The sequence below is a fragment of the Morone saxatilis genome, unplaced genomic scaffold (genome assembly GCF_004916995.1).
Source record: "Morone saxatilis isolate NCDOM2014 unplaced genomic scaffold, NCSU_SB_2.0 Contig17, whole genome shotgun sequence".
NCBI lineage: Eukaryota > Metazoa > Chordata > Actinopteri > Moronidae > Morone > Morone saxatilis.
Genome location: NW_023339729.1, coordinates 4,711,548 through 4,728,623, shown reverse-complemented (window position 1 = coordinate 4,728,623; position 17,076 = coordinate 4,711,548). Strand labels below are relative to the sequence as shown.

At 40.4% G+C, this 17,076-nt stretch overlaps 1 protein-coding gene across 2 annotated transcripts in view; it reads right to left on the bottom strand.

Moving 5' to 3' along the window:
• Positions 1-1,336: 1,336 nt before the first annotated feature.
• Positions 1,337-17,076, bottom strand: part of LOC118326817 (high affinity choline transporter 1-like) — a 21,204-nt gene continuing 5,464 nt past the window's right edge. Inside the window, exons 1-8 of one of the 2 annotated variants that reach the window (XM_035659921.1) lie at positions 14,414-14,597; positions 14,100-14,213; positions 12,330-12,485; positions 7,829-7,977; positions 6,904-7,047; positions 6,150-6,303; positions 5,775-5,992; positions 1,337-4,871 (exon numbers count right to left, since the gene is read on the bottom strand). In XM_035659921.1, the coding sequence (XP_035515814.1) occupies positions 4,323-4,871; positions 5,775-5,992; positions 6,150-6,303; positions 6,904-7,047; positions 7,829-7,977; positions 12,330-12,485; positions 14,100-14,213; positions 14,414-14,597 (1,668 nt within the window). In that variant the 3' untranslated portion in view covers positions 1,337-4,322. Of the gene's footprint in view, positions 4,872-5,774; positions 5,993-6,149; positions 6,304-6,903; positions 7,048-7,828; positions 7,978-12,329; positions 12,486-14,099; positions 14,214-14,413; positions 14,623-17,076 lie in introns of those variants that run through there. The other variant, XM_035659920.1, reaches the window with a different exon arrangement.

Here is a 17,076-nt window from a genome sequence, read left to right as displayed (position 1 = left end):
AGTATTTTGCATTTCTACTATGTCAATATTTAAACAAGAGTCTACAACCATAGTGTGCTATAGCCTCAAGGTCTTAAGCACAAGAGCGCTTTGAGATGAATGCTAATATCAGAAGGCTAAACGGGCCTTTCCACTGGCACTGTTTTGTCAAACTATGTCGTGCTGATTTGCGTTTACACTAGTTTAAATACACCAGTGTCTACACCAGTTTAAATATGCCGAATCGCTGTCGAGATGGACCATCTGCGGAGTTGGGTCAAAGCGTTCCTGACGCGCCTCTAAGGGGGTTCCAGTGACATCAGATGGTCTTTGTCATCATTCAGGTTATCTCTGTCTCTTTTTGAAGCAATATGTGGTAGATGCCAAGTAAAATTGTGACCACAGCCTGAAAATCCATGATTATAAGTAGCTGGTTACCAACAATCATAAAAAGAATGGTGATTTTCAAGCAACTTTAAGTATGTAATGTAGGTGCACCTGATTTCCTAGGATGCTACAGAATCATGTCAATCATGTCAACCTGTTTCTATATAGTTTGTCAATAGTTTTGTATTATTAAAATAAAAAACATTTCAGGTTCAGCTGTCAGGCTGCCAGATTGCCTCTGTTACAACACAGGGAACACAGGCGCAAACTTGCGTTGCAAACTTGTGTTGAGATGGCTGTAACGGTTCGTGTATGGTATCATGGTATGTAGAATGATGCACGGAACCAAAATTCAAAAGCGTACACACAAAAAGTTTTTGTTTTTATTACTCTATTTATCTAGTATTTTCAATTTCATAGCATAAGGGATGCTGTTTAGTTTTATAGCCTTTTGTGACCTTACTGCCTTCTGGGAGTGTTTGTTCAGTATTTGTACAGTGTAATACAAGAATGTTTCTTATTTTTATGAAGAAAATAGTATAACCCTAATAGCAACCATTGTTGCCAGTGGTCAAAATGCTACCTCAGTTCCCAGCAGGAGAATTTTTCTGTCTTTGACACTTGCATTGCTGTCTGTTCAAAATAAATGAAAAGAAACATACCCTTTTGCATTTGTTTTTTCCCCCCCCAATATACCAAACTCGTATCAAAGCGTGACTCCAATCATACCGTCTTATATCCCCAGCAGCTACATGACATGTGCAGACAGTGTGTTGTTAGTGGTATTGAAGAGTATGGAGCCATTGTACTTTTACTGCCTGCATGCTTCTAGCAGCTTGCCCACCATTCACTAGTAAAGTCTAAATGTTTGGAAAAACTAATTTATATTTACAACTTGGCAATTCAATTCATTTATTGGCTCACATGTTGCATGACTCACTAAGATAATTTAGACAGCGAAGACAGTAAATTGGTTTCAGCCTTTATTCTGACAGAACATCACCCCATGGGGATTTACATTAACCCATTACAAAGTAGGGCCTTGCCAAGTGGCAAGAGAGAACAGCCTTCACAAAAGTTCAGTATACAAACAACACAGTTTATGACAATAAACATGCATAATAGTATAAAACCAAATACATATTAGGGGAAAATACTATACAAAACAACTGTCCAGTACTTTTATAGACAATGTTTCAGTAACCCAACATGGAAAATTAAACACTTCTCCTCAAAAAGTGATGAAAATGCACAGATGACGTCACTGCCATCTTACACTATATTGTGGACGGCTTCTGAGGACTGCTGGAAGGTTTTCTTCCATCGTGTCTGGAGTGTTAGTTCTACAATGGCTATTACTTTAACTCATCAATATGTAACAGGTTTTTTCCGGTGTACAACGCATACCTGTTCAGAATCACCACTGATACAAATCAACAGTGATTTAAACATGTGTGAAGGTGAAATTACATTTAATGTTCTGCAAAATTGAAGGTGAATTTAATGTGACTTTAAACGTTACTAAATTGAGATAAAATACACATTTCGTATCTTTCTTCTAAAACTCAACTCATAGAGATCAACTTTGATAAAAAATAAAAAGTGTAAATATACAAATCATGATTAGACTGTACAGTACAAGAGTATAATACAGGTAGAAATCACAATCACTCATATAAAAAGATGGATGCATTGTGTCCTGTTATGAGACGGTTTGTTCTGTGCAATTAGTCTTTGGAAAATGACATTCATACAGTATGCTTTGGATAGATGTCAGAATCATACGTTAAAGTTTTGTATACTTTAAGTCAACATTACCAATCCATGAGGTATTTAAACAGTGTGAATATACACCCATTTTAGAATGAACAGCAAATTGAAACTATTTTCCAGTGATATTATTAAGGTAACAGTATGGTAGAGGAAGGCTTTCTGACTGTCACTGAATCTCTTTGCTCAATAAACTATGTAGGCTCAGTACAACACAACATAAATAAAAAAACACAAGGCTCATTGAACAGTCTGTTCTCAAATAAAATCTAATTATTAGAAGGGAGTAAAGTTTGTACTGTTGTGAAACTTTAATGTCATTTCTTAGAATGGTTGCTGCAAACATTTTCACCACCACAGGGGAAAAAAAGATCCCACTATAAAACTACAGCTGTGCAGAGAGTATTTAACAAAATAAAACTTTATAGTACAAAGTCAATGACAGACTGAAAGGCACATCTGTCACACTGACGGACGGAGAAGAAAAACGAGGGGGAGGAATGGGTGAGGAGAAGGAAAACGAGGGATATGTCTGGTGTTCTTTCTCTCCGCGCAGTTGTAGAAAACTGCTACATTCAGTTATCTATGATGTGGGTAAACTGCAGTTGAGGGGAATGGGCTTACATTGACTGCGGGATGCTGGGAGATCGAGTTCTGCAGTTTGGTCTCTCCCTGCTGCTATTCACGATAAAACAAGTCATTAGCACAAAACCACTGAGGGTTTAAAAAGCCTGAAATAGTGTTTGTGTCTCTTTAGTCCGAGGGTTTTTGGTGGCCATTTGTGAGTTTCAATATTGCTTTCACGACAAAGCCACCAGCATTGCACTGCAAACCAACTCAGAGCAGTCAGACAGGGTAGGACACTTTAGTCATCCATAGCTGGGTGGTTTCAAATGTTGTCACAGTGTGGTAAATAGAAGAAAAATAAAAACACTTGCTGGTGTCTATTGAGCGCTATTTGAGTTGGAGGTAAACATTGCTCTGTGAAAATTTACTTGCAATAAAACTATAAATCTTCACATCTTGCATATATTCACACAACTCTGATTATTCGGAAAACAGCACAGTCTGTCATTTAAAAAAAGTCTATAATGATTATATATATATATATGTAATAATTTAGACAAAGTGAAAAATTATCTTATATTAACAAGAAAGCCCAGAAGAATTACAATTGTTGTATAGCAGAGGCAGCAGATCAACTAGAGAAAGGAAGAGATCAGATCACAATCAAATAAACTGTTAAATAATAAGAATGACTTTCACAAATGCACTGTGGAACAGTGCAGACCGTGCACTCGTCATTTCTTTGTTCTGGTAGGAAACAGAGCCCTGTCATGCTGCACATAGCTGCAAATCATTAACAGAGGTTCACACTGAGAGAGAAGTTGGTGCGCTGACAGTACAGTGCAGCGCCGTGAGACACGAGCTGAGTCATCGTTTTTCAGTTAATGTTGCATACAAATTTTGTTTGTTTGAATTGTAAACTGTTTAGTCATCATTCTGCTGGATTAATTGTGGGATGAAGTCCATTTTATGTGCGAGTGTCTTTTGTCATAAAGTGTTCTTTAGGAACTGGATCAGGTGTGTCAAAGATCTCAAGGTGGTATCTCAATTCCTCAAAATGTGGTTCAAAATACAAGTCGGTTCTTTTTTGAGTAGAATCTACTGAATAAGAGGTATTAGTTGTATTATTGTGAACATTTAACTTTAAATCATGTTTTGCTTTTTCAAATGGAAACGAATTTAAATGGCTTGATGGCTGAACTTGCCTCCGAGTTCAGTGATAACGAAATAAATATACATGCATTATAGAGATATGTCTCTATAATGCAGCACAATCTGTAGCATTTCATTCTGGGTCTATGGTGTGTAAACAACATACATTTTATGCTATGCTGGGTAATGGCTTGTTTGGTAATGCAACCTTTCCAGGGAGCCTATTTTTACTGTATTCTCTGTGGAAGACAATGAGGCAACTGATGGAGTAGGGTGCCAGAGAGCTCAGATTGCCTTCTGCTAATGTAAATGTCATTTCCACAAATTCACTGTGATATTGCACAGCATCTGTACATAATGTCCAGCCTTTGCCGTTGTTCCCCCTGTGTGAACTCCTGCTTAGTAGACGAACAAACACGTCCGCCTCCCAGCCAGTGCCCATCTTCTCTCCATCTCCGTGAGCCTCTTCAGCAGCTGGTGGTGGTGGTATCCAGTAGCTGTTTGGCCGCTGAGCCTTCATCGGTATCAGAGTTGGTCCTCTTCTCGTCCGCGGCACTTGCTGCGGATGTCTGCTTGCGTTTGATCTTGAACACATCCCACCTCTCGGACAGCAGACCCTTGTTGAAAATGATGGACGCCAGCCAGGAGAAGAGCAGAATGGATGCGAGTGAGATGACCATGATGGCTGTGCGGAAGGGGAAGTACTGGGTTAGCTTTCCCTCTTTGTCCAGACGGCAGCCGGGGAACTTGATGGCTGGCGGGAGGCCAATGAGTGGCTCGCCACTCAGGACCCTCATGATGATTCCCATCATGTAGCCCACAGAGGCTCCGTACCCGTTGGACACCTTGAAGAAGAGGACGCACACCAGCTGAGGGAACATGATGGTGTAGGACATGTCCACACCCACCAGCCAGAAGACCAGGACACTGCTGTCCAGGAAGGTGAGGGCCGTGCCAGCCAGGCCCACCACCACTACTGAGATACGGATCACCCACTGCATCTCACGGTCTGACGCCTGAAGGCATGAAGAGAATGACAACAAGAAAAGACAAACAGAGTTAACATTGACTGTTTACCTCATTATACAATGTAATAGGACTGCAATTAACAATTATTTACATTATTGATCAATCTATTTTCTAGATTAATTGATTAGTTGTTTGCTCTATAAAATGTCAGAAAATAACAAAAAAAGTCCATCCCAGTTTCTCAGTTGTTTTATCAGTCTAAAACCTTAACCTTTTCCATATTTGAGAAGCTGAAAACAGCATTTCTGCCATTTTTACATGAAAAATTACTGGCTATTGTTTTTCTCTCAATCAACTAATTGATTAGTCGACTAATAATTACAGCTCCACAACGTAAGGATCTAAGGATCATCTAGTCCCCTTACAAGGACACAGCGCCCACATTATAAGAGCCCAACAGTGAACTTACTCATTACATGGAACATTCCTTTGGGGTGAAATAATGAAATACATCATTGTTATAAGAGTGCAAACATCATAAACATGAGTCAGTCTTAAACAGTGGGCCTACTGTACAGTATGTACACTACTGTAAAGTCAATAGCTACTTTGTTGCTGCCTCCAGCTTATGCTGTTAGTGACACAGGCTGTTAGTGTCTTGTGGCTAACAAAAGACAGTTTGATGATTGTCACTACAGGCATTTGATTTTCAGTACATTATTACTGTAAATATATGTCTGCCTCAACACCCTTATGACATCTCCTGGGTCACCTACAACATTACACAACTGTTTTATAAAATGTCCATTTAACTTCACCTGATGGGAGCTATTTGTTGCAGTTTTGGTTTTGAATATAAGAAGGTTTAATAGACTATACTGTCCTTCAAAGCCAAAACACAGTACGTACATACAGAATTTGATTATCTTATCTTAATCCAAAATCCTCACTTGTTTCCTGAGAATGTTCTTGTAGATGTTTGAGGAGAACAATGAGGCAGACGACAGAAGAGCCGAGTCCATGGAGGACATGACAGCGGCAGCTACAGCTCCAATGCCCAAGACAGAGATGTAGGTGGGAGTGAGGTACTGCAGGGCGATGGGGAGGATGGAGCCTGCCTGGTCACGCTCATATGGGGTGGGCAATCCATAGCTTGTTGAGTTCCAGTCTGGCAGGAAGAACATATGCATATTTGGGTTAAGACCTGAGAAATGTTTGAAATACTGGAGGGGGGGACTAAAGGAATCAAGCGTGAAACAGGGTTCAACCTGATAAACAGAGCTCTGAGCTGACAAGTTCCAGAGTTGTAAGTTAAGACTGTGTACCTGTAGACGCAGCCACAGCCCCGACGATCACGGAGGGGATACCCAGCACCAGGCAGAAGCCAGAAGAGGCGAAGCAGGTCACTTGAGCCTGGGTGTAAGATGAGGCGGACAGGATTCTTTGGTAGAATGCCTGGTAGGCCAAACCGCCCAGAGCCTGGAACAAACACACAGTTCAGGCATGATGACACGAACCAGTTTGTACAGCAGTAGAGGACAGGACGGAACAATCTTCTTACAACTTTGTTGTTGTTATGCTTGGCTCATCTGATAAAATAAGCCCATTTAATTAAACTGCTAAGAACTGCCATGTTTCTACAGTAGCCCAGATTGGACAAACACTGGCACTGGATAGGGGAGAGCGGTATTCAGTTGGTACTACACATTACATACTGGTCCTTTAAGCATATAGTCGAACTGCTTGAACCCCGCTACAATTTTTTTCCCCATGTGTGCATGTTAGTCCCTCCGTTGTGTCCGCACTGTATAAATGAGTATCACTGATATTTGTGTCATTTATTTGTGTTAGAATTTTGCTTATTGACAACATGCCAGTATTTGGGGGCCTTAACTGTTACAAATGGTGGCCAATGAGCCTCATGTTGTTTTTCAAAATAAATAACAAAAATATTACCTAACTGTGACCTCAAAAACCGAGTTAGGGGATTTAGTTACTGTTTGACCCCTAGTAAATACTTCATAACACAACATTTAGTGCAGTCTGTGTGTATATAATAACCTCTCCCACTTCACTCACCAGCAGCATGAAGTCGTCAAACCACTTTCCGGCCTCGCTGAGCTCCACCGTGCCGACCCAGGGAGCCTGGAAGGTCTGGTTGTAGGCCGTCAGTGAGATGTCCAGAGAGTTAGGGTTGGTCAGCAGGAAAGGAACACACACCCACTGTACACAAACACAAGAACACAGTTAATCTAATTATGGGCCCAGTGGGGGAAGTTTTCAGTCTGTTACTGGAAATTAGGAACCTGAACCTGTTTCTCAGCGGTGTACAGTCAGCGCTCAAAATTGAGCCACAACTGTCCTGTATTCTACCGTCCACTGTCCCACTTAACAACCTTTGTCCCAAATTGAAGTTCTTTTTTTCAGTCTACATAATGAATATAGTTTAACACTATTTACATATGCTGTAAGCTATTATAAACATCCTAATCCAGAGGTCTTGAGTGAAAGAGTAAGCGCAAGTGTGATGTGACGTAGAGTCTGTGCCGGTGCCGGCTCTCATTTTTTCAGATTTTAACTATTTGAGATATATCATACATTTTATTTGTAATGATACATTTCCGACGAGTATGTTCCTGTCTGCGAGTAGTCACCAAGCTAGTAAAACTACATACCTTAAAAAGGCATAAAACCAACACTTTTGAATTTGAGTGAGGGAAACTTCAAACAGACGTCAGTACATTTTTTCATTTAGCAGGTAATTTAATCAGCTAGCATGGTTAATAAGCTACCGGGTAACCTCTGCTGGGCTCTATATTGAAAATTGATCCCTCTGTATTCTTTCATGTACTTGTTTATACTATGTAGTTGAGAGAGCAATCTGATAGGACACACATGAATGATATTCATCATTCAACAGACGAATAGAGCTGAAGCTCTAAAGTTCCCCGACCCGCTGGTTCAAAATGGCCACTGTGTGAAAGGGCCGATGGATGTTACGCACCAGACTGACAAAGATGAGGATGAGCTGGATGACATCTGTGTAGGCCACAGAGTAGAGCCCCCCCAGCAGTGTGTAGATTATGGCCACCACTGAGGAGATGACGATGGAGTAGATGTAGGACAGGTCCAGGATCACGCTCATAGTTCCACCTGGAACAACACAGCAGAGCGGTGAGCATCGGAGGACTGACTGAAACAAAAAGTCTAAGTCGTCTATTGTAAAGGTGTTGGTTGCTACAGATACATGCAACTGCTTACTGTGGTAGTTTAATTGGTTTATTATTACGTTCTCAGAACTTCATTTTAATTATTATTATTATTATTTTCTCTCTCCCACAGACACACACACCTATACATGCATCCACTTATGTACTAATACTAAGGATTTACTAAGAAGCTAGGCAATGACATTGTTATAGTGTTCATACGTCTTAATGCAGTATTTTCCAAAAAACACTTTACACAAATTACACTTCTAGTCATTTAAGTCAAGAATAAAGTTATCATTAAGCATGGGTGGCTTTGGTTTAAACCTTTAAAAAGCATCTAAGAGCTTAGATAAAGCAACAAGCCAACATAAAATTGATGATGATATAATTATAAGAAACAAAACTGTACAGAGACACGTAACAAAAGCAGCCTATTGATTGTGACACCAAAATATTCCTTTTTCACCCTCTTGAGTGAATTATCACCCTTGTAATAGTGGTAATTCTTAAGTAAATAAGATCAAGAAGAAGGTAAAGAGAAGTGTCTTCAACTAGTGAAACAAATGTGTATGAAATGAGAAAACTATATTTATAAGTAAATGTAAACAAATTAATAAAAAGAAAAGACATCTTGTTACTCAAACAAGGCAAGCAAAACGTCACTACCTTCACCGTCTCTTCTGCCACATTGCCAGGGTCCCCCCAGCCGCAGCCTGCAGCCACACCACAACAATGCCCTTAAACAGAGAAGTGTCAGATCGGCACCATCGATCGCCACTCATCACCCCGCTGACCTCACCCACCCCCATACCGACCCTGCCACCCTTAAACCACCCTGTCTCATCTTCCTGTCTACCCCACTAGCTCTGCACCATCTTGACGATGCATACTTGACCGTTTCAGTTTGAGCTCTGAAATCTGAGTTTGAAATTTGATCTGTTCTCCCGGAAGCTTTTAGTCACCTTCTTTTTCGCAGCTGCTTTATCATATTATCTAAAATAGTTCGTTTTTAATCTTTCCTTTACAGAGACTAATATCACTTAGGAAAACAAGATAGTAGATACTACACTTATTAACCACCTGTTCACACTTGGCACAAAAATGCATCTTAGATAAGATAAGTACAGGTGGTAATACATTTAGAGGTGTTCAGTGACGCAAATGTATTCATGACCACAGTGAACTGCGAACATTGAACAATTTTTTTCTCATTTTAAAATTCGATCTGTACCTTTGCTGTGTTGTATTTTGTAGTTTGTTTTAACTGAAATATTATCAGGGACGCAAACTCTGACCTCAAGTGGTCAGTCGAGATGCACTCTGGTGCCATGTGTGAACTGAAATCCATCTCAAGTACATCTAGACCCGATCTGGATCTATCTGGATACACATCCATATCGAACATGGTCTTAGTGTTGTTGTTTGTCCTGTAACTTCCCGTAAGGTGGAGCATGACGCAACACAATTACCGTACCGTGAATAATTCCTAGCGGGTCTGTTTTCCAGAAATAGTTCAGTGTTCTGTGCTGAGCAGATCTGTTCCCCTCTGTGCTAAATTTAGGGAGGGGAAAGGTGGAATGAGATTCAGGGGCCTCTGGGACATACTGGCCAGCGCCAGGGATGGACAGAGAGAAAGAGCCACCTAAATACCCCCCGTGTTGTTTTTAGATCCTTGTCCCACTTTCAAAACTCATGCATGTGCGTGCGTGCGTGCACACACACATACACACACACAAACAAACACACCCTGTGCAACCTTTCTGTCCTGTCCCCGATTCCTTCCCGGCAGAAATTTGACCATGAGTGTTGATACTATACAGCTAACTGACAGCACATGGAGACAAGTGTGTTTTTAAAAGTTAAACCCTTTCTGGCACTGAATGACCCCACACAAACAAACACACACACACACACACACACACACACACACACACACTCTCACTCTCAAGCTCAGTTTATACTACACATACACACACATAAACAGTCTCCCAGCAACAACACCCTTGAAGCTCAAATTCTCAACACACTCCTGAAGTGTCAAGTGTTTATGTGTGTGTGTGTGTGTGATGCAAAGCACACATTAAGGATGTATTCATAACTGTTCCAGAAACAACGACAGGAGGTTTTACTAAGGAGTGAGGGGTCCCCTGATTCTAAATTGGTTTAATAGGTTTGGACAGAAGTGTCACAGGAACATTCCTGCCTCCCTACCAGTCCTTTTGTGGAGCGTCAGCAAAGCATACAGTGCTACCTTGGTGACTCAAACACTGTCAATGGATTTCACTGATTCCCTTCAAGTCTTTTTAAACATCTTTTTACACACAGAAAAATTTATTAAAAATGTCTAATTCAGCATGTAACATTTGTCCTGGGTCAATCAGTCAGTGCCTTGGCACAAACAATGGAAAATCTCGTTCGAATAATTGATCACCTTTCACAATCAACAGGCTGCTCGATGTTTAACCCCCTTTTTCAAATAACACTGGAAAAGAAAACAGCGTTAAAAACACACACAAGGACACATTATCTACACACACACACACACACACACACACACACACACACTTTCTCTCTTACGCAGATTCACACAGCAGGGAACATGCACACTCGCATCCGCAATCAAAGCGAATAAACACACGCGCGCACACACACACACAATTAAATGATTACTTACAGATTAGAGAAACAACAGTATAAACAATAGTGCCAAATGTAGCTTATATATTACTAACAGTACCATTACATCAGCGCTAATTATATCACAAGAAGCCACTTTAATCTTCAAATAGGTAATCTTGTCAAACTTTCCACACTACACAATAATAATTAGGAAAAACAATAATTATAGTAATCCACTGCAGCAGTGTTTTTTAGCGATTGAGTGTGCTTATAATGCTATGGGTCAACAATGTTTTTTATATCATTGCAGAAAGGCAGCAAAGATAAGTGTCAACAGCATCTGGGTGTAAAATGTGTGCATTTAATATGTGATATGCTTTTCTACCTAGAGCCTGATATTGTAAAGTTTTTAAGCATAGTCATTTTCTTCTCATAGCCCAATACGGTGCACCCCCTTTTTGTTTGCAGATATGCAATTTACGGTGTCAACAATGGCAGATTCACCGCTTGAAATTCTTGGCAAGTTTTGAATTAATGGGGACTGATATCAGAGGCAGACAAAAGCATAGGTTTCATTTACAGCAGGCAACACTCATTTTTATTAGCTGAAATTACAAATGTCATTGGCAGATTTGAGATTTTATAGCTATTTCTCCAGACTATTCCGAAGTTTCCAGCTGACTTATTTTAAACCCAAGAATCTTGTAACTACTTTAAGACTACGACTAGACTAACTACGTCATGATGCTACATGATATCTAGACTGAGACTAAAGCAGCATGGCCCAGGCAGACAGTTTGCGTCCTCACCAGCTGACGACCCATGTGAAAGACATGGCTATAAAGAAGCAGCATTGTTCACAAATTGCAGTCAGTCATTGTTATATAACCCTGTGTTTTGCCTAGCTCACAGACTCGTTCTAACAGTAACCGTAACTACATAGTAGTGATGATGTTGCAGTCATGTGACCACAGTTTAGTTTGTTTATTGCCTAACGTTAGCTTCTGGTATCGCATTTACGCTTCAGAAATAAATAATAATAAGCGTGGTGTTTATTTGTAAAGATTATCTTGCTGAACAAAATGTATAACTATCACAAACCTTTGTTTGATGCTAACTTCCGGTTTGACTGAAAAAAATGTCATCCCAGCAGCACTCTGTTGCAGAGAGGGGTACAGTGGACGGTTAATTGCTTTTGACTTTTTTTCACAAATACTGTGTCATGAATAAGGTGTTGTTTTTTTACTTCATTCCTCTAGTATGTAACTGCTTATCTACTGAACTACAGCTGCTAAATACAGTTTGGTCAAAATAACAGAAACATCTGATAAAAAAAATGTAATCCAATGTAATGTCTCAGTCATAAATAGTTTGTGTCAGAGGGCGTTCATTTATAAAGTTGAAGTTTGTGGTGGTGATTTTGAAAAAAAAAAAAAAGGAAAACATGAATATATATATATATTTTCATGTTTTCCTTTTATTTCTTTTCAGCTGCTTTCTAGCAGGAATTTATATCTCTGACATGTGTCCCAGAAAAGCACCAACCATCATCACCCAGCTGCTTGTCTACTCTAGTGCTTGTGGACATTGTGTACCCAGATCTGTGCATGATTACACAAGTGTGGGTGTGTTCATATTATAGTGCCAGACAGTTTTAAATGTAAGGTTACTTACCCAGGCTGACTAGTGTGCGTGCCACCCACAAGACATCAGCAACCAGTGCAGGAAAGATCAGTGCACTGCTCAAAAAGTTCCCATATTTCTGTTGGAAGGGGTCCATCATCGTCACATACTTGTTCTCTCTCATAGGCTTGGCAAAGAAAAAGCCACCTGGAACATGAAGGAGGGATTAGTAGAGTCAAGTCAAGTCAGATTGTATTTATATAGTCCAAAATCAAAAATAGCAATTTGCCTCAAGGGGCTTTAAAAAAAAAATCTTTCCCTTGACACCATGAAGCCATCAAAACATGGCTATGTTTCTATCATTTATGAATCCAAATGAGAGAGAAAAGAAAGGAGAGGGTGAGTGGGAAAGAACAAGTGCGTGTGAACAACAAGAGAAAACAAGTGTTCCCTTCAGATAACACAATAAACACCTTCAGCTGAACTCGTGTTCACTTGGCCAACAATGGACAAGACCAGAACAGAGTGTTATATTTCCTGATCAGGGACTTTGGTGTTTCCAGTTCCCATTACTCTCACACCACCATGCAGGCCATTGTGACATTGGGGCCTGAGCGCTGATGATTTCACCTGTTGCAAATGTTTACAGACGAACCACAGAGTTTGTCAAGCCTTTTTCTCATATAAACTCCGGGACAATGTCCACAAGATCCGGTCCGGATATTGTCCAAAGTGGCCCTTTTACATGTGTAGCACACAACAAGACATTGTCCGTGTAGCATGTTTTTTTTTAAGGCAAGGGGTTGCACTTGGATAGGACTCATACGTAATGATGAGTTGTCAATGTTTTTGCGTTGATATCAATACTACATGTTTTTGGACAATATCAACGCAAAGCAATATGCAGGCGCGCAGAAAAGGTTACAGAGCAGCTATACTCGCCCATTTGCTTGCTGGGAATGCTCTATTCACATTAGCATTTGGACATTTGCGTTCACACATGCAGCTCATCCGTGCAATGTCCGTAAGAAGTGCAGTGTAGCAGCGCATGTGTGAATACGGCTTCAGTTTGATTAATTCAGGAGTAGGCAATCCAAGTCTCTGGGTGAACTCATCCCTTTGCACCTGTTGCTTCAAGTTACAATCCTGAAGTCATTTCTCATGGTCCTATTTTTAACATGAGCGACACTTTTATTGGTGCGTGGAGTCGGCTTGGAGGGTTTGGGGAGCTACGTTGCTGGTCAACAACACTCGAGACTGAAGTTTTCCTTGGTTTAGTGTAGTTTAATTGGTTAGTGTACTCGAGTATGCATGTGTTTGTCACTAAAATAATAGTACAGCAAATTACATTGTTGCTAAGCTAGTACCCGAGCGTCATTATCCCCACATGACTTGCATTAGCTACTGAGTTTAAAACAAGGGATGCATTGAATGTTACATGCTGACATGCTGACCTCACAAGCTCACCAAAAAAGATTTTACAGAAAAAAGACCAACGTTTGTTTTTCAGTGAGGCTTTCCAGTGTGTGAATGTTACCGGCCTTCCTGCCAACAACTGGTGTTCACTTCAGACCCTGCATAAAATACCTTAGAAAAGACTGTCTGTGTTAGGCTGCACAAAGTTCAGGACCACTTTCTCATTTGTATCTTTTCAAATATTTAATCCAGCAACGTGAGAATAACATGCACTATTAGTAATTTCATCAGCACGGTTGCATCAAATTACTTCTACTACTACTGACATCATTCATCTTGAAAAAGATGAAGACAGGAGGCGGGGGGATCAGGGTTTAAAGCATGAGAGTCAGTAATGCTACTCACCTAAGAAGAAGGTCAGGACATAAGGCACAGGCATGAGAGCCCACACTGCGCCTAGTGTTGGGTTGTATGTTGCCTCAGCTATACCGAGGATAAAGCCTCCACCCACCCATGTAGCTGTGAATATGTATGAGACAAACATACATATTAGAAGGAGAAACATGATGCAGACACTACACTAGCTCAAACAACCACTTTTTTTTAAGACACATCACCAGTTTTGGCTTGATTTTTTTGCCCCAAAACTGAAATTATTCATATTTAATGCCATAAACACTCAAAAGAATCAGCTGATGTCTAAACTGAACCCCCTTTACCAGTAAGAGTGAAGATGCCGACTAGCAGGTTGATGTTGCGCCCGGCCAGGAGTGTTATCTCCATGCCATCTCCTGTGCACTTCTTCTCCTCCTTCTTGGAGCGCATAGACGCCCAGATGCCCGTGCCCAAGATCAGCAGGTAGAATGCCGCCATCACTACCAGACCTGGTACATTGAGAACCATCCTGAACTACTTCTGTGTGTGTTTCCTGTTGAGAGACAGAATAAAGAAACAAAGTTTTGAGTTGCTGCAAATAGTGTTTGCAAAATGGACAAACAAAAAAAGAAAAAAAAAAATCACATGACAATACATATTCTCATTTACTTTTTGTGTAAAAACGACTTGCAGGACTGGCAAGAGGGGCGGGGGAGGCAAGTTTGCACAAATTCAAGTGTCATCTAAGATGGTTCTGAGAAACAAAAGGTACATTCATGCGCAGAAAGCTATAAAGCGCAAATGATACAAAATAATGAATAGAAAACAGTAGCATGTATTCAAATCAATGAACAGAAGAGGGTGAGTGAGGTGGAAAAGGAACTCTATACACTTCTTAAAGAAAGAAAAGTGAATAAAGGCTGCAGCAGAAAAAAAAGACCAGCAGCATCTCGGTTGACCTGGCTCTGCTTGCTTGGCAGATGGGGAGATGGGGTTGAGGAGAACAGCTGGGGTGGAGAAGGGGAATAAAAAGAAGGCAAGGATGTGAGGGGTGGAAGGATGAAGAGTCAGAGAGGCGAAAGGGGTCTCACCATAATACTTGGCAGCACTGACAAAGATGGCGGACAGATGTTGTCCCCCGTCTTCAGTGGTTGGGCGGCCCAAGTTTCGACCCCAAACATTGGGAAGTGAACACAACTCAGAGCCACGTTAGTGCGTACACATGTGTGTGTCTATGTGTGTGCGGTTACTGTGCATTGGACAGATAGTCTTCTTAAAAAAAAAAAAAGGATTAAAAGATGAGAAAAGCCTTTGCGTCTAAAAAAGGAGCGTTAATCTTTAACTGCTGGTTTGCACCTACTTGCACCCACTTCTCTGCACGTTAACATGGCTAATGTTGACTATACTGTATCAACTGTGTCAATGCAGACCAGGAAAAGTGCATGACTCAAGACATGTTTTCTATCTAAACATCACAGTAAGGCAGTTTCTTAGAAAAAGGTTTTGTTTATCATAGACAGAAAACTTAAACTAACTTATTATAAACAAAGCCATCACTGTCAGGGTGGAAAACAAGACATGGCTTCCCCCCAACGGGGGGAAAAAACACACATGTTAAACAAAAGGCTTCGGATTGAGTAATAAAACTCGAGGAAGAAAGAATGTATATCCACTTGGGAGAAAAAGGAGAGGAAAAAAGGAAATGTTTGTAAAAGGAGTGGACTGAAAAATACGTGTATTCAGCAAATATGTGTGTGTGTATGGCTAATGTTGACTATACTGCATCAACTGTGGTAATGCAGTCAAGAAAACGTTAAGTACTCAAGACAAGTTTTCTATCTAAAATATCACAGTAAGGCAGTCTCTTGGAAAAACATTTTCTTTATTACAGACAGAAACTCATTTATCATAAACAAAGCCATCATTGTGGTGAAAGAAAAAAAAAAAGACATTGCCCTCGCCCAGTGGAGTGAAAAACACATGTTAAACGAAAGCTTTGGCTTAAATCATAAAACTCGAGGAACAAAGAATGTATGCACTGGGGAGAATAGGCAGAGGAAAAAAAGGAAGTGTTTGTGAAAGGAATGGACTGAAAAATACGGGTAGGCAACAAGTACAGTATGTGTGGGGTGCCTGTATGTCAGGGCATGAAAGGAATGGGGGGGGGTGTGGCTCTCTGCCAACGTCAACAAGCGTTTGAAACGCTCACTCAAGTGGCCTGTGTGTTATTCCATGTCCTGTATGTGTGTGTGTGTGTTTGTGCACACTGTTACAGCCTTTACATACCAGACATTGCAGAGTTCAAACTGCATCTTTATGTTAGATTACAGCGCTGATAATTTTTTGGAACAAACCATATAGGTTCAGAGAAAGTGTGTGAGTGTGGCCAAATACATGAAACATTTTCAGCCAAAACTATAAATCATCTGGTGGCAACATAATCTGCTACCAGAAAAGTGAAAAATAAGGGTGTAACACAAGAAGCTAGGAACAGGATTTGACAGACTTGGTCTAAAAAAAGCATTAAAAACCCTGATGTGGTTTATTTATATGTTCACAGCCACCTACGAAGCTACGACAGATCCAGCAACACGGTTTTAAAGAAACCTATAATTTCCCTGCCTTATCAAGCGCATACACAAAACAACTTTAATAACCTATCACACACAAAGAAATACTCAATCACACACAGCGTCAAGTCACTGTTCTGTGAATGTCACCGCAGCAGTTTGCTTACTCAGGACCTGGTAACTTTCCACAACTCTTCCTGCACGGCTCAAGCATGACTACAATGCAGGCACTTTAACAGATGCAGCGCGCATCAGCTGGCGATATATCTATATAAAATGATATTTAACAGTACAATCATGTTTGCATTTGTTAGAATTTCTTGTTTAGCGTCATGGTTTTAGGTGTAGAAGAAGTGTCCCTCTTCCTTCCAGTTTAAAGACATCTTTTCAGTTTGTTTTATTTTCTCTCTGTTGCGCAAACCAAAAAAAAAAAAAAA